The sequence below is a fragment of the Camelus dromedarius genome, chromosome 10, assembly GCF_036321535.1.
Source record: "Camelus dromedarius isolate mCamDro1 chromosome 10, mCamDro1.pat, whole genome shotgun sequence".
NCBI classification, from domain to species: Eukaryota; Metazoa; Chordata; class Mammalia; order Artiodactyla; family Camelidae; genus Camelus; species Camelus dromedarius.
In genome coordinates, this window is record NC_087445.1 from 72,744,339 (window position 1) to 72,762,412 (window position 18,074).

General features: G+C 53.4%; 1 protein-coding gene and 1 long non-coding RNA gene across 2 annotated transcripts in view; one reads left to right on the forward strand and one right to left on the reverse strand.

The window, feature by feature from the left end:
- Window positions 1-4,586: 4,586 nt before the first annotated feature.
- IER5L (immediate early response 5 like) lies at window positions 4,587-6,181 on the reverse strand. The gene has a single exon (XM_031450665.2). The coding sequence runs from the start codon at window positions 5,981-5,983 to the stop codon at window positions 4,766-4,768; it is 1,218 nt and encodes a 405-aa protein (XP_031306525.2). The 5' UTR covers window positions 5,984-6,181; the 3' UTR covers window positions 4,587-4,765.
- Window positions 6,182-9,407: 3,226 nt separating this feature from the next.
- LOC135322353 (uncharacterized) overlaps window positions 9,408-18,074 on the forward strand; it is a 51,230-nt gene continuing 42,563 nt past the window's right edge. Inside the window, exons 1-2 of the long non-coding RNA XR_010382883.1 lie at window positions 9,408-9,533; window positions 9,718-9,818. This is a non-coding gene — a long non-coding RNA (uncharacterized LOC135322353). The remainder of the gene's footprint in view (window positions 9,534-9,717; window positions 9,819-18,074) is intronic.

The following is an 18,074-nucleotide window of genomic DNA, read 5'->3' on the forward strand; positions in this document are numbered from 1 at the left end:
CGTCCCTGGATCCAGTTGTACGTGAAGCCAGCCACCCCCTTGCCCACTGTACGGTTTATTGCTAGGAGCCAAGAAATTCCACCTTTTGCCCAAGCTGGTTCCAGTCAAGCTGCTGTTCTCTATCATAGGGGTTCTGACAAGTACCAGGAAGAGGTCAGTCCCTGCCTGGGTGGGGTGGGACACAGACACCACTGTCCTGTGTGTCTCTCCATCCCCTAACCCAGAGCATGAAGACCCAGAAACATGGATCAAGGGATGGGGATGTGTGCATCCAACCTGCTAGTTCAGGTTCAGCTGGAACTTACCAATGCTGCTATTTAGACAACATCAGGGTCACTTGCATTGTAATCTGTTATAAATTCTTCTCCACTAGACTGTGAACTCCAGCAGTAAGACCTGCCACTTCTTAGTCATGTGACTTCAGGCAAGCTTTCTCATTTTAAAGCAAGGATGCTAACAGTATCTATCTCCAGAGTAGCTGGAAAATTAAGTGAGTGGATACATGCAGAGGGATTTGCTGTCCTTTTATTTGCTATTCTTTTTTTCAGGGCTCAGCTCAGTACTTGGCACTGGCTAGGCACCAAGTGGGCATCCTATAAATGTGTGTCCTGTGCAAGGAGATGCAGAAAGACATTCCTTGCACCAGAGGGACACACACACATGGACACACACATGATAGAAGCACTCAGATCTCAGCATCCTGTACAGTGTCCCTCCTGGGAGCCCAGTGCATCTCCCGCCCCTGGCTTCTCTGGAGGGCAGCCTGCAGCTCTCTGAGGCTCTCCGCTGTCATCCCAGCAGCCCCACGTTGCTGGGAGTGCAGCTTGGAGCCTGGCTCAGCCCTATACCACGTATCAAGGGCAGTAGGACCTGCCGTGTTCTAGGAGCTGGGGGAAGTACCAGTGTGTATGTGTGTGTGCTGGTTAACCTGGGGGGACCAGGGGCTCATTGGAGCTCTGGCTTCCAGAACTGCTGCTCTTGTAAAGCTCCACCTCATCACTCCCTAGGTCCTCCAGTCTCTTCCAATCTTCCTACCTCCTCAAGTAGCCCCCTGCACCCCAGTCCTGCCTGGGAGCTCTTGTGGGGTCTGGCTTGGTCTTTTACTGGAAAGAGCAGAGTTTTTCTGCGGACCTGGGTCTGTGGACTCCTGGCTTGCCTCCTGGCCTGCCTCCTTCCCCCTTTGCCCAGGTCCTACCCCACCCCCATCCCCAGCCTTTGAGTTGTGCTCTGCTGGGGAGTATGTCTCTCAGGATGTTCTGGGAGGTCATACTGCATACTGTGCCAACCTCCAGGGGAGGGGGTGTGGCATCGAGTGGCATGAGGATGCTACTTAGAGCATCTTGTGTTGGGGACAGTGCATTTGACCAGGTGTGCCCTCAGTGTGGTGTGCTCTGTAACATCAGGGCTGTTCTTGTGTTACCATTTTGTGTGGAATGTCTTAGTGTGAGAGGTAGGTGGCCAGGGGTGTGTGTTTTGGGTCACTGCACATTGTGCTCAGGGCATTAACCCTTTGTGTGGCTGCCCAAGGTCCCTGGGCCTTGAAAAGATAAGTGGGTGGAAGTACCTCTCTTCTGGGTGCTCCCAGAGCCCTCCATCCCCATCCCATGGTTTCACTAGATCCCACTGTGCCTGAGGTCTCTTGCAGCAGCGGAAGCTCAGAAAACCCGGCAGAAGGGCGGAGAAGCCTGTTCTGGGGTCCTGTTGAGTTCGGAGGTCTTTTTCCCTAGGCCGCCACACCCACACTCCTTTGCCATAGGGATGGGGGACCGGTGGGCGTTCCCAAGCCCCTTGGCTGGTCCTTTCCCTAGCCCAGGTCCGCACTCCCAACAAAGGCGGTCGACCACGTGCCCCTTCCTGGACGCGGGCCTGAAGTCGGGACGCACGCAGCCTCCGGCTCCCGCTGCAGCCAGGGCTGGATCCCGACGAGGTGCTGTGCCCTAGGTGGGCGCGGAGCAGCCCCCAGCAGCCCAGCCGCCCCGGGCTGTGCCTCGCCCACTCCCAGTCGCAGCCGCTGCAGCGCCCTCGAAGCGGCGCTAGGGGGAGCTCTGGCAACTGGCTTGGTGGATTGCATCAAAATCGTGCATCAAACAGCTATTCCTCGGACTTGCGGGGGGGAAATATGGGGAGGAGGGCGACACACCGTTTTCCCCTCCTCAGCAGCTCCAGACTCTTCCCGTGGGAGGCCGAGAAAACAGCCCTTGGGGTGAAGGTGCCTTTCCTTCCCGTAACTCACGCCTCCATATCTTCCCTCTCCCTCCACCCTCATCGCAGCCCTTCGCGGCCCCCCGCGTTCTAGAGTGTCCCCGAGAACTTCGCTTCGCGCGACACCAGCACCCAGAGCCCAGCGGGCTCCTGGGACTGGCTTGCGTCCGCCTCTCGGAGACTGGGGTGGGGGCCTCTTGGCGGCAGCCCCTCCTCTCCTGCGGGAGACATGAAGGCTGGGGTGGGGGACGTGAGACGTCCCGCGGAGTGGCTCGCGCAGCAAAGGGGAGCGCAGGGGCGAGAAAGCGGGAGAGCACTGGGGAGACAGCGAGAAACAGACACCGAGAGAGGGAGGGAGGGAGGGAGGGAGAGAGAGAGAGAGAGAGAGAGAGAGAGAGAGAGGCTATCAAATAGAGAGCAAGCTGCCACTTTTCTTTTTTTCTTTTCTTTTTCCCTTCAGTATTTCTTTTCTATCCCCTCTTGAGCTGGAACCACCCCGCGCGCCCCCGTGCCCGAGGCGCGGCTCCAGATGTGAATTTCGTTCCAGTGGGGAGAACGCGAGCTTCCTCGGGGCCTTGGCACATTCTCCCACTCTGAGGTCATTCCGTAGGTGGTCAGAGGGGAGAGCACGCCTGGAGCCTTCCTGCCTCCATCCACTGGGGAGGGAACAGAGGCGGGCGGGAGGGAGGGGAGAGAGAGAGGGGAGGGGCGCGAGGAGGGAGGGAGACGCCGCCAGCACACCACCAAGTGGCACCGAGCAGTGATAACAAACTCAACTTAAAAAAAAAAAAAAAAAAAAGGAAAAGGAAAAAACTTCCCCAAGTTGCAGCCTGAGACAGGCGGACGTGCGGGTGGAGGCGCAGGGCGTGGAGTGTGGGTGGCCCAGAAGCCCACCTGCGTCCCCCGGCTGCTCTCCCCAGCCGAAAAGAGCTCAGACTTGAGGCCGACCAGGCCCTTCTCTCCTGGCTGGGCAGGAAATGTGCTGGAGGCTGGCTCAGCTTCCTGCTAGAGACCCTGGGGGCAGCCGGTTCCCGTGGGGAGAAGGCCCCTCTCAGGAGGTGGGGCTTGGGAAGCGCGCAGCATCGGCTTCATCCTCAGCAATCAGCACCACCACCCCCATCCCGCTCCCACCCCCGGCCCTGCGGATGTGGGCAGATCCCGCCCTACCAGGCCCAGGAGAGCTGAGGTTTGCAGGAGGGTAGGGGTCTCTGCCCCCACCCCCATCCTCCCCGCCATCTCTAGGCCGACCTGAAAACAAGGCACCACTATCCTCTATAATCGACTTTTTATTAAGATTATAAATTTAAACAAATAATCTGAACAGTTTTACCCGGTGATATACAATTCAGAATGCACAAAAATACAAGGGAATGAGGGAGAAGGGCCAGGAAAGGAAGGGTTGGCAACTTGTTTTGGAGTCCACATGGTGCTGATGGCAGAGAACCAGAGGGGCTACAGACGAACCCCACCTTTTTACAACAAAAGGTTTTAAATTAAACAAAATCTACTGAGCTGAAGACACAGGACAGGGTTCTCACAGGCTCGAACAATGCTGGTTTCATGAAATGCAACCGAAGGCTGAACCAGGACAGTGCAACTTAGAAGCACACACACAAACACCACATCTGACCAGGAACTTAGTGAAAAGTCTCCAACGCAGCCGGCGGTCCCGGCCCCTCCCTCCCTCGGGGCCGCGGGGGATCCAGGTGAAGGAATCGACTTCCTTTTTTGTTTAGTGAGGACCGCAGTGCTGGGCATGATGGGAAATGTAGTCGGCCGTGCCCGCCCCCCACCCCTTCCCCAAACAGTGTCCGAGAGTGTTGGGGTGTCCGGCGCCACCTCCGAGTCTGGAAGACGGGTGGAGGAGGGGAGGAGAACTGAGCCAGAGGGGCGGGGAGAGGAGGGGTTCAAGACACCCGCCCCGGGAAGAAAAGAAAAAAAAAAGTTGAAGTGTTTTCATTTCTGCCTTCTCATTTGGAGAACTTTGGAGGCCGCCCCCAGAGAGGAAATGTGACCCAAACGTCCCTTTCGGTGATAGTTTGCCTTTGTTTTTGCTCAGGATTTCACAAGACCTATTCTTCACCCCACAGAGGGACTCGGGAGAACGGAGCGCCGGGCTTCCTGGGTCTGACAACTGATTGGAATCGGCGTCCCGGGCCCCGCGCCCTCCTGCGCTGCGCCCTCGGCGCGCCCAGGCGGTCCGGGCGCCCTGCCTCGCCCCCCGCTGCCCGGCACCTCCTCCGGGCAGCGGCCCTTCCTCACGTGGCTGGCTCCTTGCTAAACACCACTGCAATCACTACAATAAAAAGAAAAAAAAGAGTAGGAGAACACAAAGCATACTTAAATAGGCGCTTTTTCTCTTTGCAAAAATAAAGTCCAAGATCTTAGATTTCTTTTTTTTTTATTTTACAATTTATAAAACATCAGCCGTCTCCCTTTGCTCGCCTCCAGCTCAGCCCCAAGTGGCTGGGCGCCCGTTCGTTTCCTCCTCTCGCCCACTTGGTCGAGTCTTTGTCTGGCCCCAGCCCCGCGGGGCCCAGGGTCCCCGTGCCCTCGGGGGTCCCTAGAAGGCGACAATGGCTCGAGTCCAGGCGCCGAGGCTGGCGAGCGCCTGCTTGGCGCACAGCTGCCCGTTGAGCGGCGGCGGCTGCTCGGAGGAGTCCGGCTGTCGGCTCACCAGCCCCGTGAAGCCCGAGCCAAAGATGGAGATCAAGTTTGAGATGTTGGACGCGTCCGGGGACGAGTCCGGGCAGAAGTCCTCGAAGCGGGCGCGCTTGCAGGGGGTGAACGGGGCGCCCCCGGGGGGCTCGGCCCCCAGGTCGCCCGCGTCCTCTTCGTCGTCGTCGTCCTCCTCCTGGCCAGGGTAATACTTGCGCTTGCAGCCGGCGGCGGATGCCAGGCCGGGTCCCGGGGCGCCCTGGCCACAGCAGGGGCAGTGGGCGGAGGCGCAGCAGTCCTGGTGCAAGTAGCCGTTTTCCACCGTGGTCACCACGTGAGTGTCCAGGTCCAGCACAGTGGTCTGGCTGCTGCAGTGCACACCGAAGTCCGAGGGGGCCGGGTATGCGCCCCGGTAGAAGCCGGGGGAGGAGGCGGGGGCTGGGGAGGCGGGCGGGGAGGGGGCGGCAGCGGCCTGAGGGGCGGCCCCTGGGGGCGCAGAGGGCACGGAGCAGGCGGCAGAGGTGCGAGGGTCCCGCGGGCAGAGAGCAGAGGGCGCGGGCGGCGGCAGCGGCGCAGGACCCGGTTGCAGCGGCTCCAAGGGCTGCCCGCGGTGGGGCGCGCCGTGCAGCGGCTGGAGCGCGGCGCACCCGGGCAGCTCCGAGAGCGCCCCCGCGCCGCCCGCGGGCGCCCCGGCCGCCGCCGCTGCGCAGCCCCTGGGCGCCGGGTGCTGGTGCTGGTGCAGCTGCTGCTGGAGGTGCAGCTGGTGGAGCTGGTGGAGCTGGTGCAGCTGGTGCCGGGCGACCGGCTCGCGCGCCTCCGCGTCCCCGCCACCGCCAAGTTGGAGCGGGCCGAAGTCGGTCGCGCTGGCCGGCATGCCGGGTGCCGCGTACGCGAGGTGCTGGTGTTGGTGGTGAGGCGGCTGCTGCTGTTGCTGCTGCTGCTGCTGCTGGCGCCGGTAGAGCTCGGCGTAGCGCTCGCTCAGGTAGAGCTGGCGCGCGTTGCGGAGCACGTAGGACACCAGGAGGTTCTTGTGCAGCTTGATGCCGCCGCGCTGGGTCCGGGAGCTGTGGATCTTGCGCAGGGAGATGCTGATCAGGCTCTGGGCGTCCAGGGCGCACTCCATGCTCCCACGGAGACGGCGGCGGCGGAGCAGCCGCGGCCGCTGCTGCTGCTAATGCTGCTGCTGTTTCGGCCTCCAGCCGGTCTCCGGGACACGCCGGGCAGGGAAAACGGGGCCCGGATCAGCGGGTCGGCTGCGCTCCGAGAGGAGCCGCCACCATGCGCTGTGCGCCACCCGCGGGCTCGTACTCCCCAGACGGCGCCAAAGCAATGAGCCTCGGCCGGCCCCGGCCCCAGCTATTTAGCCGGGCGTCTGGGCCCCGCCCCACACCTGATGAGCCAATAAGAGTGCCCAGAACCTCCCGAGTGACAGACGCTGCCCGCCCCGGGGCCACTCGGCTAGCCAATCAGACCAAGGCGGTTCCTTTGTGCTATTCAAATACCGAACGGACCCAGGGCCTCCAACGCCGCCGCTGCCTCGAATGTTCTCCTGGGGCCTCCACGCTGCGCGGGACTCGGAGCCACTGGGGCCGCTGTCTGTAACATGGGTCGTCTCATAGCCGCCACGTTGGAGCCCGTGGCCACCCTCGGTCTAACTCCTGGGAGCCGGGGGTCGGCTCACCTGCGTGCTGCGGCGACGGCTCCTCCCCCTTCCGCACGGCTGGGCCTCACCTGCGGCAGGAGCGCGCGGCTCCCACGCCTGGCCACGCGGCACCTCCTTTCTCACCTGCTGCCCCTCGGTGACCTGCGGGACCCAAGGGCTTTGCAGGAGACGTGGCGCCGCCGGCTTGACTTCTGGGGATCCTAAAGGGGAAGAGAGTTCCAGGTACCCTCAGCCGCCGAGAATATTGGGCCTGAGTTTTTGGCCAAGGGGCCTCACGAAATACTCGATGAAGAGCTGTCCTCCCCATTTGTCTGAAGGGAAAAACCAAGACCTGGTGAATTTGGGTCTCCTCTGAGGGAGGAGGCTTGGAGGCATGCCCCTCTCAACCAACTGAGGTCCAAAGGCGTTCTAAGAGCTAACATGGAGTGTCCTAATCACCGGTTCTGTAACCTTCCTTTCCTTCCCAACTACTAATAATGACAATAGGGACTGTTATTATGTGCCTAGTATGGGGCAGGCCCCTGCCAGAAGCTAACCCTGTGACTGAGTGCAGAGCAGAGACCTAAGTCTCAGAGGAGTTGGGTGACTGTTGGGGAATCACACAACTAAAAGGCAGAGGTCGAATTTGTGCCAAGTCTGTGAGCTCCAGATGGAAGGCGGATACCAAGAGCTGAGGAACTGGACAATTTGACTTTTGTCAACATTGTTTTCCTTCTTGTCCTGAACTGTTCGTGGGCCACCTCCTTCCAGCTGGGGACTCGGATGGTGGGGATGATCTCCAAGGGAAGACAGGGAAGGCTGAAAGGGGGTGACTGCTGCTCTGAGAGGGGGGTGCAAGGTGCCCCGGTGGGGAGGCCTCTTTGAAGTGCCTGAGGGAGAGGGGTCATTGAGTTGGCCCCTGATGGAGGAACAGGCCTCACAGAGACTATGGGCTAAGTGGACATTTCAGGGTCTAGGATGGGAGGAGGTCCCAGGAGCAGAATTCCTGCTGATTCACCCTCTCCTTGGAGTTTCTTCTGAGTCTCCACTTTTGTTGGGCCTGTTTGTCCTCAGCACCTACTTCATCCCTTGGCAGGAGTGAGGAGGCCCAGCCAGACCATATGCATGTTCTGGGTCTCCTGTAGTCTTCAGAATTCTCCAGCTTTCATTCCTCAAACAGTTTTTCAGCATCTCCTCAGTGCCAGGCATCAAGGGTGAAGACAGAGTTAGGGAGCATTTACCCTATTTTTTAGATGAAGATACTTGAGGCACTGACGGTGGAAGGGACTTGCCTGAGGTCCCAGAGCTCCAGATCCAGCGCTCTGTCCTTTCCATGCTCTTTGTGAATGATCTCAAGCTTGTCTGAACCCCTGTGACCAGAAGCACCACCCTCTGCCCCCACCCAGTGAAGCTAGGATTGACATTTTAGGGAGACCATGAGAAAGGGCATCTTACTTCCTTTCTATTGGTGATCTGGTGATAGGGACACACAAGAGTGGAGCTTGTTTGTGTGACAACACCTGTAAAAAGAAAAAGTACCCTGCTGCTTACTTCCCTAGGACCTTTCTTAAAGACCCACAAAGGCTCATTTGCTTATTTTTTGAAATTCACCTTTGAGATATCACTAGCATGTGGAGGGAAGCGGGAGGTCCTACCAGGCTCTACAGTCAAGTCTGGGATCCATGGTTTCTGACATATTGCAAGAGTCCAGAAATGTATCATTCATGTTGATTTTGGACCTTCATTCTGTGCTTGCCCAAAATTTACCGGGGGAAACTAAGACTTCAAGTTTAGGTGTCGTGATCAAGGTCACTCAGCCAAGAAAAGGTGAAGGCAGGATTTGAACCCAGATCTGTTTCCAGGACTGGAATTTAGTTTAGGTTCTTCGAAATCAGCTGCTTGCTTCTGCCATGGGGGGATCTGAGCCCAGTTCTTAGGGCTCAGCTCAGGGCAAACATGACTTTGATTTGATCAACACCTCAGCACTTCCTTGTCAGCTGCTCTGAGACCAGGGCCTGCAAGCATCCACGAAGGAACAAATTTCTCTCCCAGCTCAGCTCAGCACTGACAGCCATTTCAGAGCTGCACCCCATACCTCTGGGGGCCCAGATGGGGCAGCAGGGTAGGGACAGAAGTAGCCACAGTCTGGGGGCAGGGGAGCCAGGCCCTCACTTGGGCAACACCTCTTGGCACTTCCCAGCCCCCCACTCAGCTTCTGCCACAAGGTGAGTTTGAGCTCTGCTAAGGCTCTCATTCCCTGGGGCCAGCTGAGAAGTGGCCAGCCCCACCTGCATGGCCCTGTTCTCTGGGCCCTCCTGTCTGGGGCCCACGCTTGCTTGGTCTCCCTCCTTCTCAAGAACTGAGGGGTGGGCTGGTGGGGAGGCCTGAGCAGTTGTCCAGCATAATGAAAACTCTTGATCCTTTTTGGGGTGGCCTGGCCGGGAAGGGGTGGGGGCGTTGCTGCAGCTGTTGTAAGAAAACACTTGCTGAAGGAGGCAAGGAACAGCTGAGCTATTTGGTGCCCCTGGGAGCAGTGAAGATTGGGGGACACACAGTAGGAATTCACAAATGTTTACAGAATGAATGAGTCGCACACAAGTCTTCCGTTTGGATGTTCATGGCTCAGAGCAGGTCACTACAGACTGTTCAGGGCATCGAGTGTGTACGTGTGTATGTGTACATCCATGTGCAAACATGTGCAGTGGGGCAGGTCCAAGTGAGACAAGGCTTCTTGGGATGAAGGGCTGGCCCTATTGGTCTGGGCACCTGAGAAAGGTTGGGGCTCTCACCTTTCCCCCTGGAGCTGGGAGATTACATCTGGCCCTGAGTCACTGCTCCCTGGAGGAAGTTAATTAATACCTAAATATTTACCGAGTGTCTGCTGAGACAGTGTGGAGCGGGGCACAGAACCTACTGGGACCTGCCTGGGCTCCCGTCAAATCCCAGGTGGTGTCAGCTCCAAGCTGGAGCCATGAACATGTCGAAAATGCCACCCGTCTCTGTGGGCACCTTTTGGCCACCCAGCTCAGAGGTGGGAGATGCGCTAGGAAGGTTCCTGTTCAGCAGTGGGACTTGCCTGGTGGGCTGTCCAGGATTGGTTTGGGGAAGAGGATGCAGAGGCAAAAGGCTTAATTGATGGTATTGTGTTAGGGGAAAGGGGAAGGGGGAGAAATATCTGGAATTTACGTATTCATTCCTTTGTTCTTTCGCCCAAGAGATGGTTCCAGAACCTTGCTCTGGAATCCATACAAACGAGTCAGGGAACAAGACATGATCCTGCCCTCAGGAGGCCGCAATTCAGATGGAAGCAGACAAGGTAAACAGACTGGATGATACAGCGATAAGTCTGTGATAGGAAGAAGGACAGGGCTGGAGGAGGGCTGAATGGGGGGACCACAAAGCCGGCCTGGGAAAGGCTTCCTGCAGGAAACTGAGACTGGGAGGCCAAGGCGGAGCGCCCTTTCAGCAGAGAGAAGAGCTTGAGGCCCAGTACAGGGTCTGGTACTCAGTAGGCACTCAATAAATAGTTGTGAAATAAATCAGTCAATAAAGTATGCAGAAGACACTATTAGCATTGGAAGGGCCCTAGGGACCGGGCTGTCCCCATCCCTAATTTCCAGATGGGTACACTGAGGTCCAGAGAGGAGGAGGGATTTGCTGAGGGTGTCGACCCGGAGCTGGGGCTGGAACCCAGGCATCTCACTTCCTCGTCCAGCCTCTGGCTGCCCCAGCTCGTTGTCTCTGTGGAGTGGGGGTTGCTCCCTGGTGACTGAGATTGGGGACTGTGGGCAGTGGCAGAGAAGGTGTGTGGCATGGCTGACCTCGGGGGTCACTGTTGAGTCCTCTCTGGGGCTGCGGAGCCAGTAGTGCTAGAATGCAGGAGTCCCATGCTGCCCCCCAAGAAGGCTGTTCTGTGGCTGACAGGCACTGGGGAACTTGGCTGGGGTCCCAGAGCTGGGGGAACCCCCCCCTCCTCTGAAGAACCAGCATCTTGTCACTGTCCTGGGCACAGGTTAATGACTGGTCTGTGTTTGCCCAGCATGGTCCTGGGCAACAGGCTCGGTGCCCAGGAAGACATCATGGCTCCTGGCTTCAAGGTCCTTAAGCATAATGTGGAAGACTGACAGCGGCTTGGCTCTTCGGAGTTCTTGCTCTGTGCCAGGCACTGGGCCAAGTGCTTCCCACGGTGGGCTCATTGAAGCCCCACACCAACCTTTGAGGCAGGTTCAGTTATAATCTCCATTTTATGGATGAAGCGATAGAGGCAAAGAGAGCTTGGGTGACTTGCCTGGGGTCACACGGCAAGGAAGAAGTGACTCCGACCATCCGCAGCAGGGGGAGAATGGAGAGTCCTGCTGCTACTTTTGGATTCATTGGCCTTTTGAACAAATTCTGTACCTGTCGATGGAATGTACATAGAGGGCAGATGTGTTCTCTCACCTGGGGGGCTCTGCCCAAGCACATGGCACAGGCTGTGTCCCCATTTTTTCGTTCATTCACTCATTCATTCGTTTATTCATTCACTAACTCAATAACCATGGACTAAATACTGGCCAATGAGCAGGTGCTGTGCTAAGAACACCAGGCAGCTCTCACTGCCCAGAGTGGGGCTGAGGATCCTTGTAATCTCCTAGGCCAACTCTGATTGATTGGTAGTGTCTATCTGGAACCCTAGGTTGGAAGGGATTTGGTGTGTGCACCAGTTGATTAGTGATGTCTGCCAAGGGCTCAGCTGGGAGTCTTTATGGCAAACCTGCTGCCCCTGGGATGAGGATGGAGTATCTGTTCAGTGCTTTGGACATCTGGGCTGGTCCAGCAGGCAGAGAGGGGCCTGGGGGCCAGGAGAAATGGGTCCTACCCCTAGACTGGCCTGTTATCCTTAAGTAACGGCATCACCTCTCTTGGGCCTCAATTTCCTCATTTGCCATCTTCTTCCAGGAGGGACTGTGAGCATTGAATGACAGGAAAGTGCTTTGAAGAGTTGAGGGGATTAGTATTGCAATGGAACTGGAACCGCCCCCCACCCCCTTCTGCTTTCTCAAAGTCCTAGCAGAGGCTGAGCATGCTGGGCAGGCCAGAGTTAATCCTGGGCCATCCCTGTGTGTGTGTGTGTGTGGGGGGGCGGCTCAGCGATTCCTGGCTCAGAGTTGTTTTTATAACTCACTTAGTACAGACCTTTGTCCCCTTAGCGGCCTCAGCTGGGAGTTTCTAAGGAGTGACAAGCTCCTTGGATCTTAGGAACTGAATCTTGGGTTTTTCCTTTTTACATTTGAGTGGTGGAGCTGGTGTCTGTGGCACTCGCCTGCTCCACCTCCCCACTCAGCGAATAAAACTAGACTGTGGTGCCAGGCACAGAACTATGTTTAACATGGATATTTTCCCATTTAATGAGGTGGGGAGCACACGAACCCCCACTTTACAGCTGAGGAAGCTGAGGCCCAGAGAACTGAAGTTCTGGGGCCACACATCTTCTGGCTGATGCTGGTCAGTGGCTACTGGCCTCTGATTTGAGCTAGAGAAACACAGTCTCATCCCTTCTTGACCAGCTGAGCCTCGAGCGTGCTCTTTTGCTCATTCATCCATTTGCTCATTTATTCACGTCATCCTTTGTCCCTTCGCAAACATTCAGTGCCGACTGTGCGCTGGGCTCTGCATCAGCTCCCGGGACCGTGGCTGTCCCCAGTCTCATGGACCTTACTTCCATTCCAGACCAGATGGGAAACAAACAAGAAATAAGTAAGCAGATAAATAAACAAACAGTGCAACGAGGGCGATAAAGGAAGTAAACAGGGCTTTGCGATAGGTACTTCTGGTGGGGGGAGTGACCTGCCTCGCAGACTCACTGGGCAGGGGGTCCCAAGCTCCCAACCCTCCCTGAGCCCTCCTCCGGCCCTTCCCCAGGCCAGGGTCCCTGCTTCTCTGGTCAGAACTCTCCAGCAATCTGTTCTGAGCTCAGGCTGCATTCCTGTCCCTGCTGCTCCCTACAACTGGTGAATTTTTAATGCTGCTTACATGGAACAAAGCAGAGTTTTTGTTTTTGTTTTTGTTTTGAGAGCATTTCTCAAAAAAAAAAATCTTTTCTCAAGTGTGTGTGTGTGTGTGTGTGTGTGTGTGTGTGTGTAGAGAGTGAGAAAGAGACAGCCCAGTGAGTCCCGATCATCTGTCCTCAATTCCTCCCCTGAGCTCCTTCTTATTTTTTAATTTTTTAAAACATGGGGCTAAATGGGATCTCCGTTCTGGACTTTGTGCTGGTGAAAGGGCTCCCGGGAGAGCCCTCGACATCCACATCCTGAAGGAACCCACCCAGCCCCTTGGGGACCCAGGCCCTACCATTATCTTTGTCGTACACATGAGGAAACTGAGACACAGAAACAAGAAGTGTCTGTGCGGGGTCCCCCCGCTGATGAGTGGTGGAGTGGGAGGCAGGAGTGACATGGCTCCACACTGCCTGCCCCACCACACACACACAAGCACATACAGAGGACCAAGTGAGTTCCCTAAAGTTGCAGCTCTGGCCTCAGGAGGGGTGGAAATGAGGGAAGGAGCCTAGGTTGTGACCTCAGAGGGGCTGGTATTAATCTGGTTGAGAGGGAGGAAGTGGGGAGAGACATACAGGTTTGCGAGCGAAGCCTAATGGTTTGTGCTGGGGGGAAGGAAGGTCAGAGCCTTTCCCCAGAACTGACCCTGGGATGTAGCAAAATGGGTCTCTGCCTTGTGCCTTTGATGGTGGCTCCCAGTGCCCTCTTCTTGGCCTATTTATTGAGCACTTTCTGTGGACTAACCACCAAGTTTTTGACATGAATCATCTGGTTAAACCCTCATAACAGAATCGTGCACGGGAACTTACATTATCACGCCCATTTTACAGATGAGGAAGCTGAGGCTCAGAGAGTGAACTGACTGGACGGGTTTGCCTCCAGAACCGGCTCTTTTAACCCTGACAGCTGCAGAAGCAGATGGCAGGAAGAAAAAGGTGGCCTCCAAGACTCCGTGCTGAGGCTAGTGAACGTCCTTGTGAACCTGTGAACCTTTGACACTGCCTGGTTCACCTTTTCAGCCTGATTTCGCTGGGTTTTAGTGCTCAGGGTTGGGAGGGTGGCTTGCCCCATCACTGTTCCTCTAAGGACAGGGATGGCCCCAGCCTGGAGCCTCATCTCTACTTTGTGCTGCTTCCTCATGGCAAGGTGCTTCTTCAGTGCCTGGTTTTCCTCCTTGGCAGTGAGGACATCTTTAGCCCCATTCATTTCTTATTCATTAGAAAATGGGAATGATTTTTATAAAGGGTTGTGTGATTTGGGCTATGCTCTGCTGCAGTAACAAGTAATTCCTGAAAATCTTAGGGACTTGACCCAAAAAAAATTTCTTTCTCACACTGCAGTTCAATGGATCAGACAGCTTTCCTCCAGGCTCCAGGTCCATCCCATTGTCAATTCCACCATCCCAGATTTTTTTTTTTTTTTTTTTTTTTTTTTGCTTTCAGCTTTGCACACAGGGGAGGTGGGAGTGAGAATGTGGATGCTGCTGCTGGATATTTTATGATGAAGTCTGAACTGGCGATCTTCCTTTCCATTGGGCAGCATGGAGTCACATGGCACCACCTAGCTGCAAGGGAGGCTGGGAAATGTAGTCCTCAAGTGCACACAGGAGGCAAATGGCCCAGTTCAGCGAATACACGGCTTTGTCACTGACATGAAGGCCATGAAGAAAGCAAAAGGGACTTCTTGACCAATTCGTGGATCTTAGCTGGGGGCAGGGTGCTGAGGGCTTCATATCATTTGGCTACCAAGAAAAGTTTATTTTTTTAACATGTCTGTCTGCCTCCCCCTCCTTGACTGTAAACTCCCTGTAGGCAGAGCCATAAGTCTTGGTGCTTGGTACCTCATTTAGTCCCTAGCACATGAAAGATGCTCAATTTCTGTCTGTTCAATGAACAAACATCGTCTGTGTGAAAGGATCTTGATGAATAACTGTTTTAGCTTTGCATATATCAGATGTGGACAAAAAATATTTTTTAACATCAGTTTAGTATGGAAGTCTCTCTTGAAAGGAAAAAAAGGGTTTTAACCAGTCTTGCCTTTTCCTAGTGGTGAACACAGTTTTTTAAAATCAACAAGTGTCATTCCTCGCTGATTTATTCATTGATTCTTTGATAAATGGAGAGATTGATTGATATTTGTTGAGTATCTACTATGTGCTAAACCCTTTCAGGACATTAGAAAATACAAAAGGACAGCCTGGTCTCCAGTGGCATGCAATATACTCTGGGAGACAAGGCTATCCCAAGTAATGAAATCAGACACCATTTAATCCTTTGGAACCACAGCTTGATTTCTTACCTGTAGTACCGTACACTGAATTTAATCTATCCTAAGGTACCCCATCCCTATATCTAACTCTGAAATTAGGATGCATTTTTCCATCGATAACCTATTAGGTTTGACAAAGTCTGGATAATTCATTCATTGGACTATTCACGTTTATAAGGCAGATCATACAACATACGCCATCACTCCACATTTACTGACTAGTTCTGTCCCCATGTTGATAAAGGCAGCCTCTTTGGTATTTTCAGAGTCACGGAGAAGGGATGGGAACCGTTATTTATTGAGAACTGAGTGTGTACCAGACCCTGCGCTCACTGGGTCACAGCGCAGGGCTTTTATACACCCCGTCAGGCAGACTGTTGTATCATCCCCAATTTCCAGATGAAGAGACCAAAGCTTTTCTAGAACCCCTCATTGAAAAGGCTGGAGTTCCAGCCTGGCGCTGTCTTACCCCATGTTCTGAATCATCCCTCTGCCATGCCATGCGGATGCCCACCTGAGATGCAGTCATTAGCCCCGTTTCCCAGGTGAGGGAACGGAGGTATATGGAGTTTACCTGATTTGCTTAAATTTACAGAGTTGGAAAGAGGCAGGGCTGGGGTTTGAACTCAAGTCTTTTCTTCTCCAGAACCCAAATACTTCACCACTCCACTCTCCTGCCTTTGACTTCTTCATGGTTTTGAAAATGAGGCTGGGCTGACTGGGGAAACCTCCTGAGATCAGACCTTGTAGTGAATCTGTTTGAGTCTCTCCATCTCCAGGGTCTGGATGAGGCTGCCCACCAGGCTAACCTTGGGCCAGAGGGACTCAAGGCAACGACAAAGCTGAAAAGGCAGCTGGTAAGTTAGTGATGCCAGCTAGCCTTGCTTACAGCTCCAGAGGGGCCTGGATAAGGGGAGGTGATCCCTGCAGTGAACACTTTAGTGAGACTTAAGCAAGTTTGGAAATTTGATGGTTAACAAGAATGTGTCTAACACTCACAGTGGGCTTTGTGGTGAATTTCCCAACATAGGTTCTAACTCTTCTCCAAAGAACAGACCTAGAGTTTGGGTGGCACTGGCTCCACCCCCAGCTCCAGGCCTGGCAACCCCATCCCCCTGCTGGGCAGCCGTGAGACATAAGCTGAGTCCAAAATCAGCAACTGCAGGGTTCAAGTATAGTATGGTTAGAGCAAAGTTCAGGACTTTTGTTCCTATGTGGTAGGAATTTCTATCAACTGCATTTACAAAGAAAACTGAGGCTAAGAAAGTAGGAGAGATTGGACGAGTGTTCAGCAACTCTTCACTCTCCTTCTCCTTGAAGCAGAATAGATTTTCCTGACCCACTGACTTTGGTCTTGGCCACATGACTTACTTTGGTCAATGGACTGTGGGCAGAAGAGACAGGATGCCTCTTAAGAGGAGACTTCAGGAGATATTTCATACTTCTGCCCTATGTCTTGCATATTTGTGATCTGTCACAACAAAACCCGTTTGGATTCAGATCCCAAAAGAATATGGAGATACACGGGGGACACTTGAGCCCAACTCACAGTCTGGAGCCAAGTTCAACTGACCCACAGCCCCAAACCGAACTACCTAGTTAAGTCCAGTCTAGACCAACCAATTGCAGTCAACCTACAGACCAATTAGAATAAATGTGTAGGAAGACTTTGAGAGTTTGAGGCTTTATGTTAAACAGCATCATTATAAAAGCTGACTATTACAGAAATGTTAAGTGACTTGATTCAGGTCACACAGCTAATGGGTAGAAGAGCCAGGGTCTAGAATTCTGGCTTCCTTGTACTCCCTCTCCACTGCTTATTGGAGGCTTCAGGTAAAGGCAGCCAGTCATGAGAATGGAGCTGGGATTGAGGGTTCTCTGTAGGCATTAAAGACTTTCTCTAGCTTGCTTTCTTTTTCTGTCTAATGGAAAAAGTAAACCCAGTGCATACTGATGCATCTCTGCTACTCCTGAAAGTTCATTACCATACACCTCAAGTTTTGAGATGAAGAGTTTGTGGAAAGAAAACTGTGAATTAGTAATCTTTCTTTTGTATGAGCTTTAGGAAAACTTGGCAAGACAACCAGACAGAGGACTGTTTGATGGGTAAGCTAACTTTCTGTTAAAAGAAGCTCTTTCTTAGGGACTTAATATATTTTTGGTATATTTATGGATATGAATTTTCCTTTGAGTACTGCTTTGGCTGCATCCTATAAGTTTTAGTACTCAATCCTCTCATTTTATTTACCTTCCAAATAGGATGAAACATCTAAGTTGTATGTAACTTCCTTTTATATTCCCTTTTTATCTCGAGTTACGTGGAAAAGAGTTTTCAATTTTCCACCAACTTAGGTTTTAAAAAAAAAACTCTCTAGGTATTAAAAATTTTATTTCATTGTGTTGAAAATGTATTTTTCTTTGGAATTTGTTGTAATTGTCTTTGTGCCTGAATACTGATTATTATTTAAATGTTCTGTGGGATTATTGTTTTCAAGAGTGCAAGTTTTTGACAGCTCGAAATACCTGCAAATACTTGCACAAACCAGGTAAAAGTAATCAAACACCCCACCCACCCCAACCCCTACTCCTTGGTATCATATAGAAATAACTGAAAATTGGGACACATTTGTTTTAAAACTCCTCAAAGTCCAGCCCACGCAGGTGTCTGTTCTGTTGGTGACTTTGGGCTCCATCTTTTCCTCTGAAGAGATGGGTTTTGTTGGTTGGTCCTGCAGCATTTGTTACAACAAACATGAATGAATCCTGCAAACAGGGAGTGCACGTGGAAGAAGCAGTTAATTAATATTTGACTCCTGCTGGGCATGTCTAGGGGTGGGTGGAGGAGGCTGGTTTTTGGTTTTCTGGTTTATTCACTTTTCTGCTTTTCCCTCTGCTAATTACTGCATTAGGCTCTCCTGTTTGTTGATAAAATTTGCATTTTAAAAATGATCTGGGAGATATCAAATGACTATTTGGTCACAATGAATTTTTCACAAATAAAAGAATCCTCCAATTTCTTGCACAATTTTCCAGCCATTTCCTAGGCTATGGTAGCAGTCAGGGCCATTGCCTTATTGCTGTAGTCAGTCACTAGTTGAATGTGTGGAGCAACAGTCACTGTCATTTACTTGCAGGATTCTTCCCCTTGCTAGACGCTCCCCTGCACCGTCTCACCACCTTCACAGCTATGCTGTGGGGTTGGGACGTATACTCCCCCATTTTCCAGATAAGGAAACAGACTTGTGCAGGTGAAGTTAGTGGTTCTC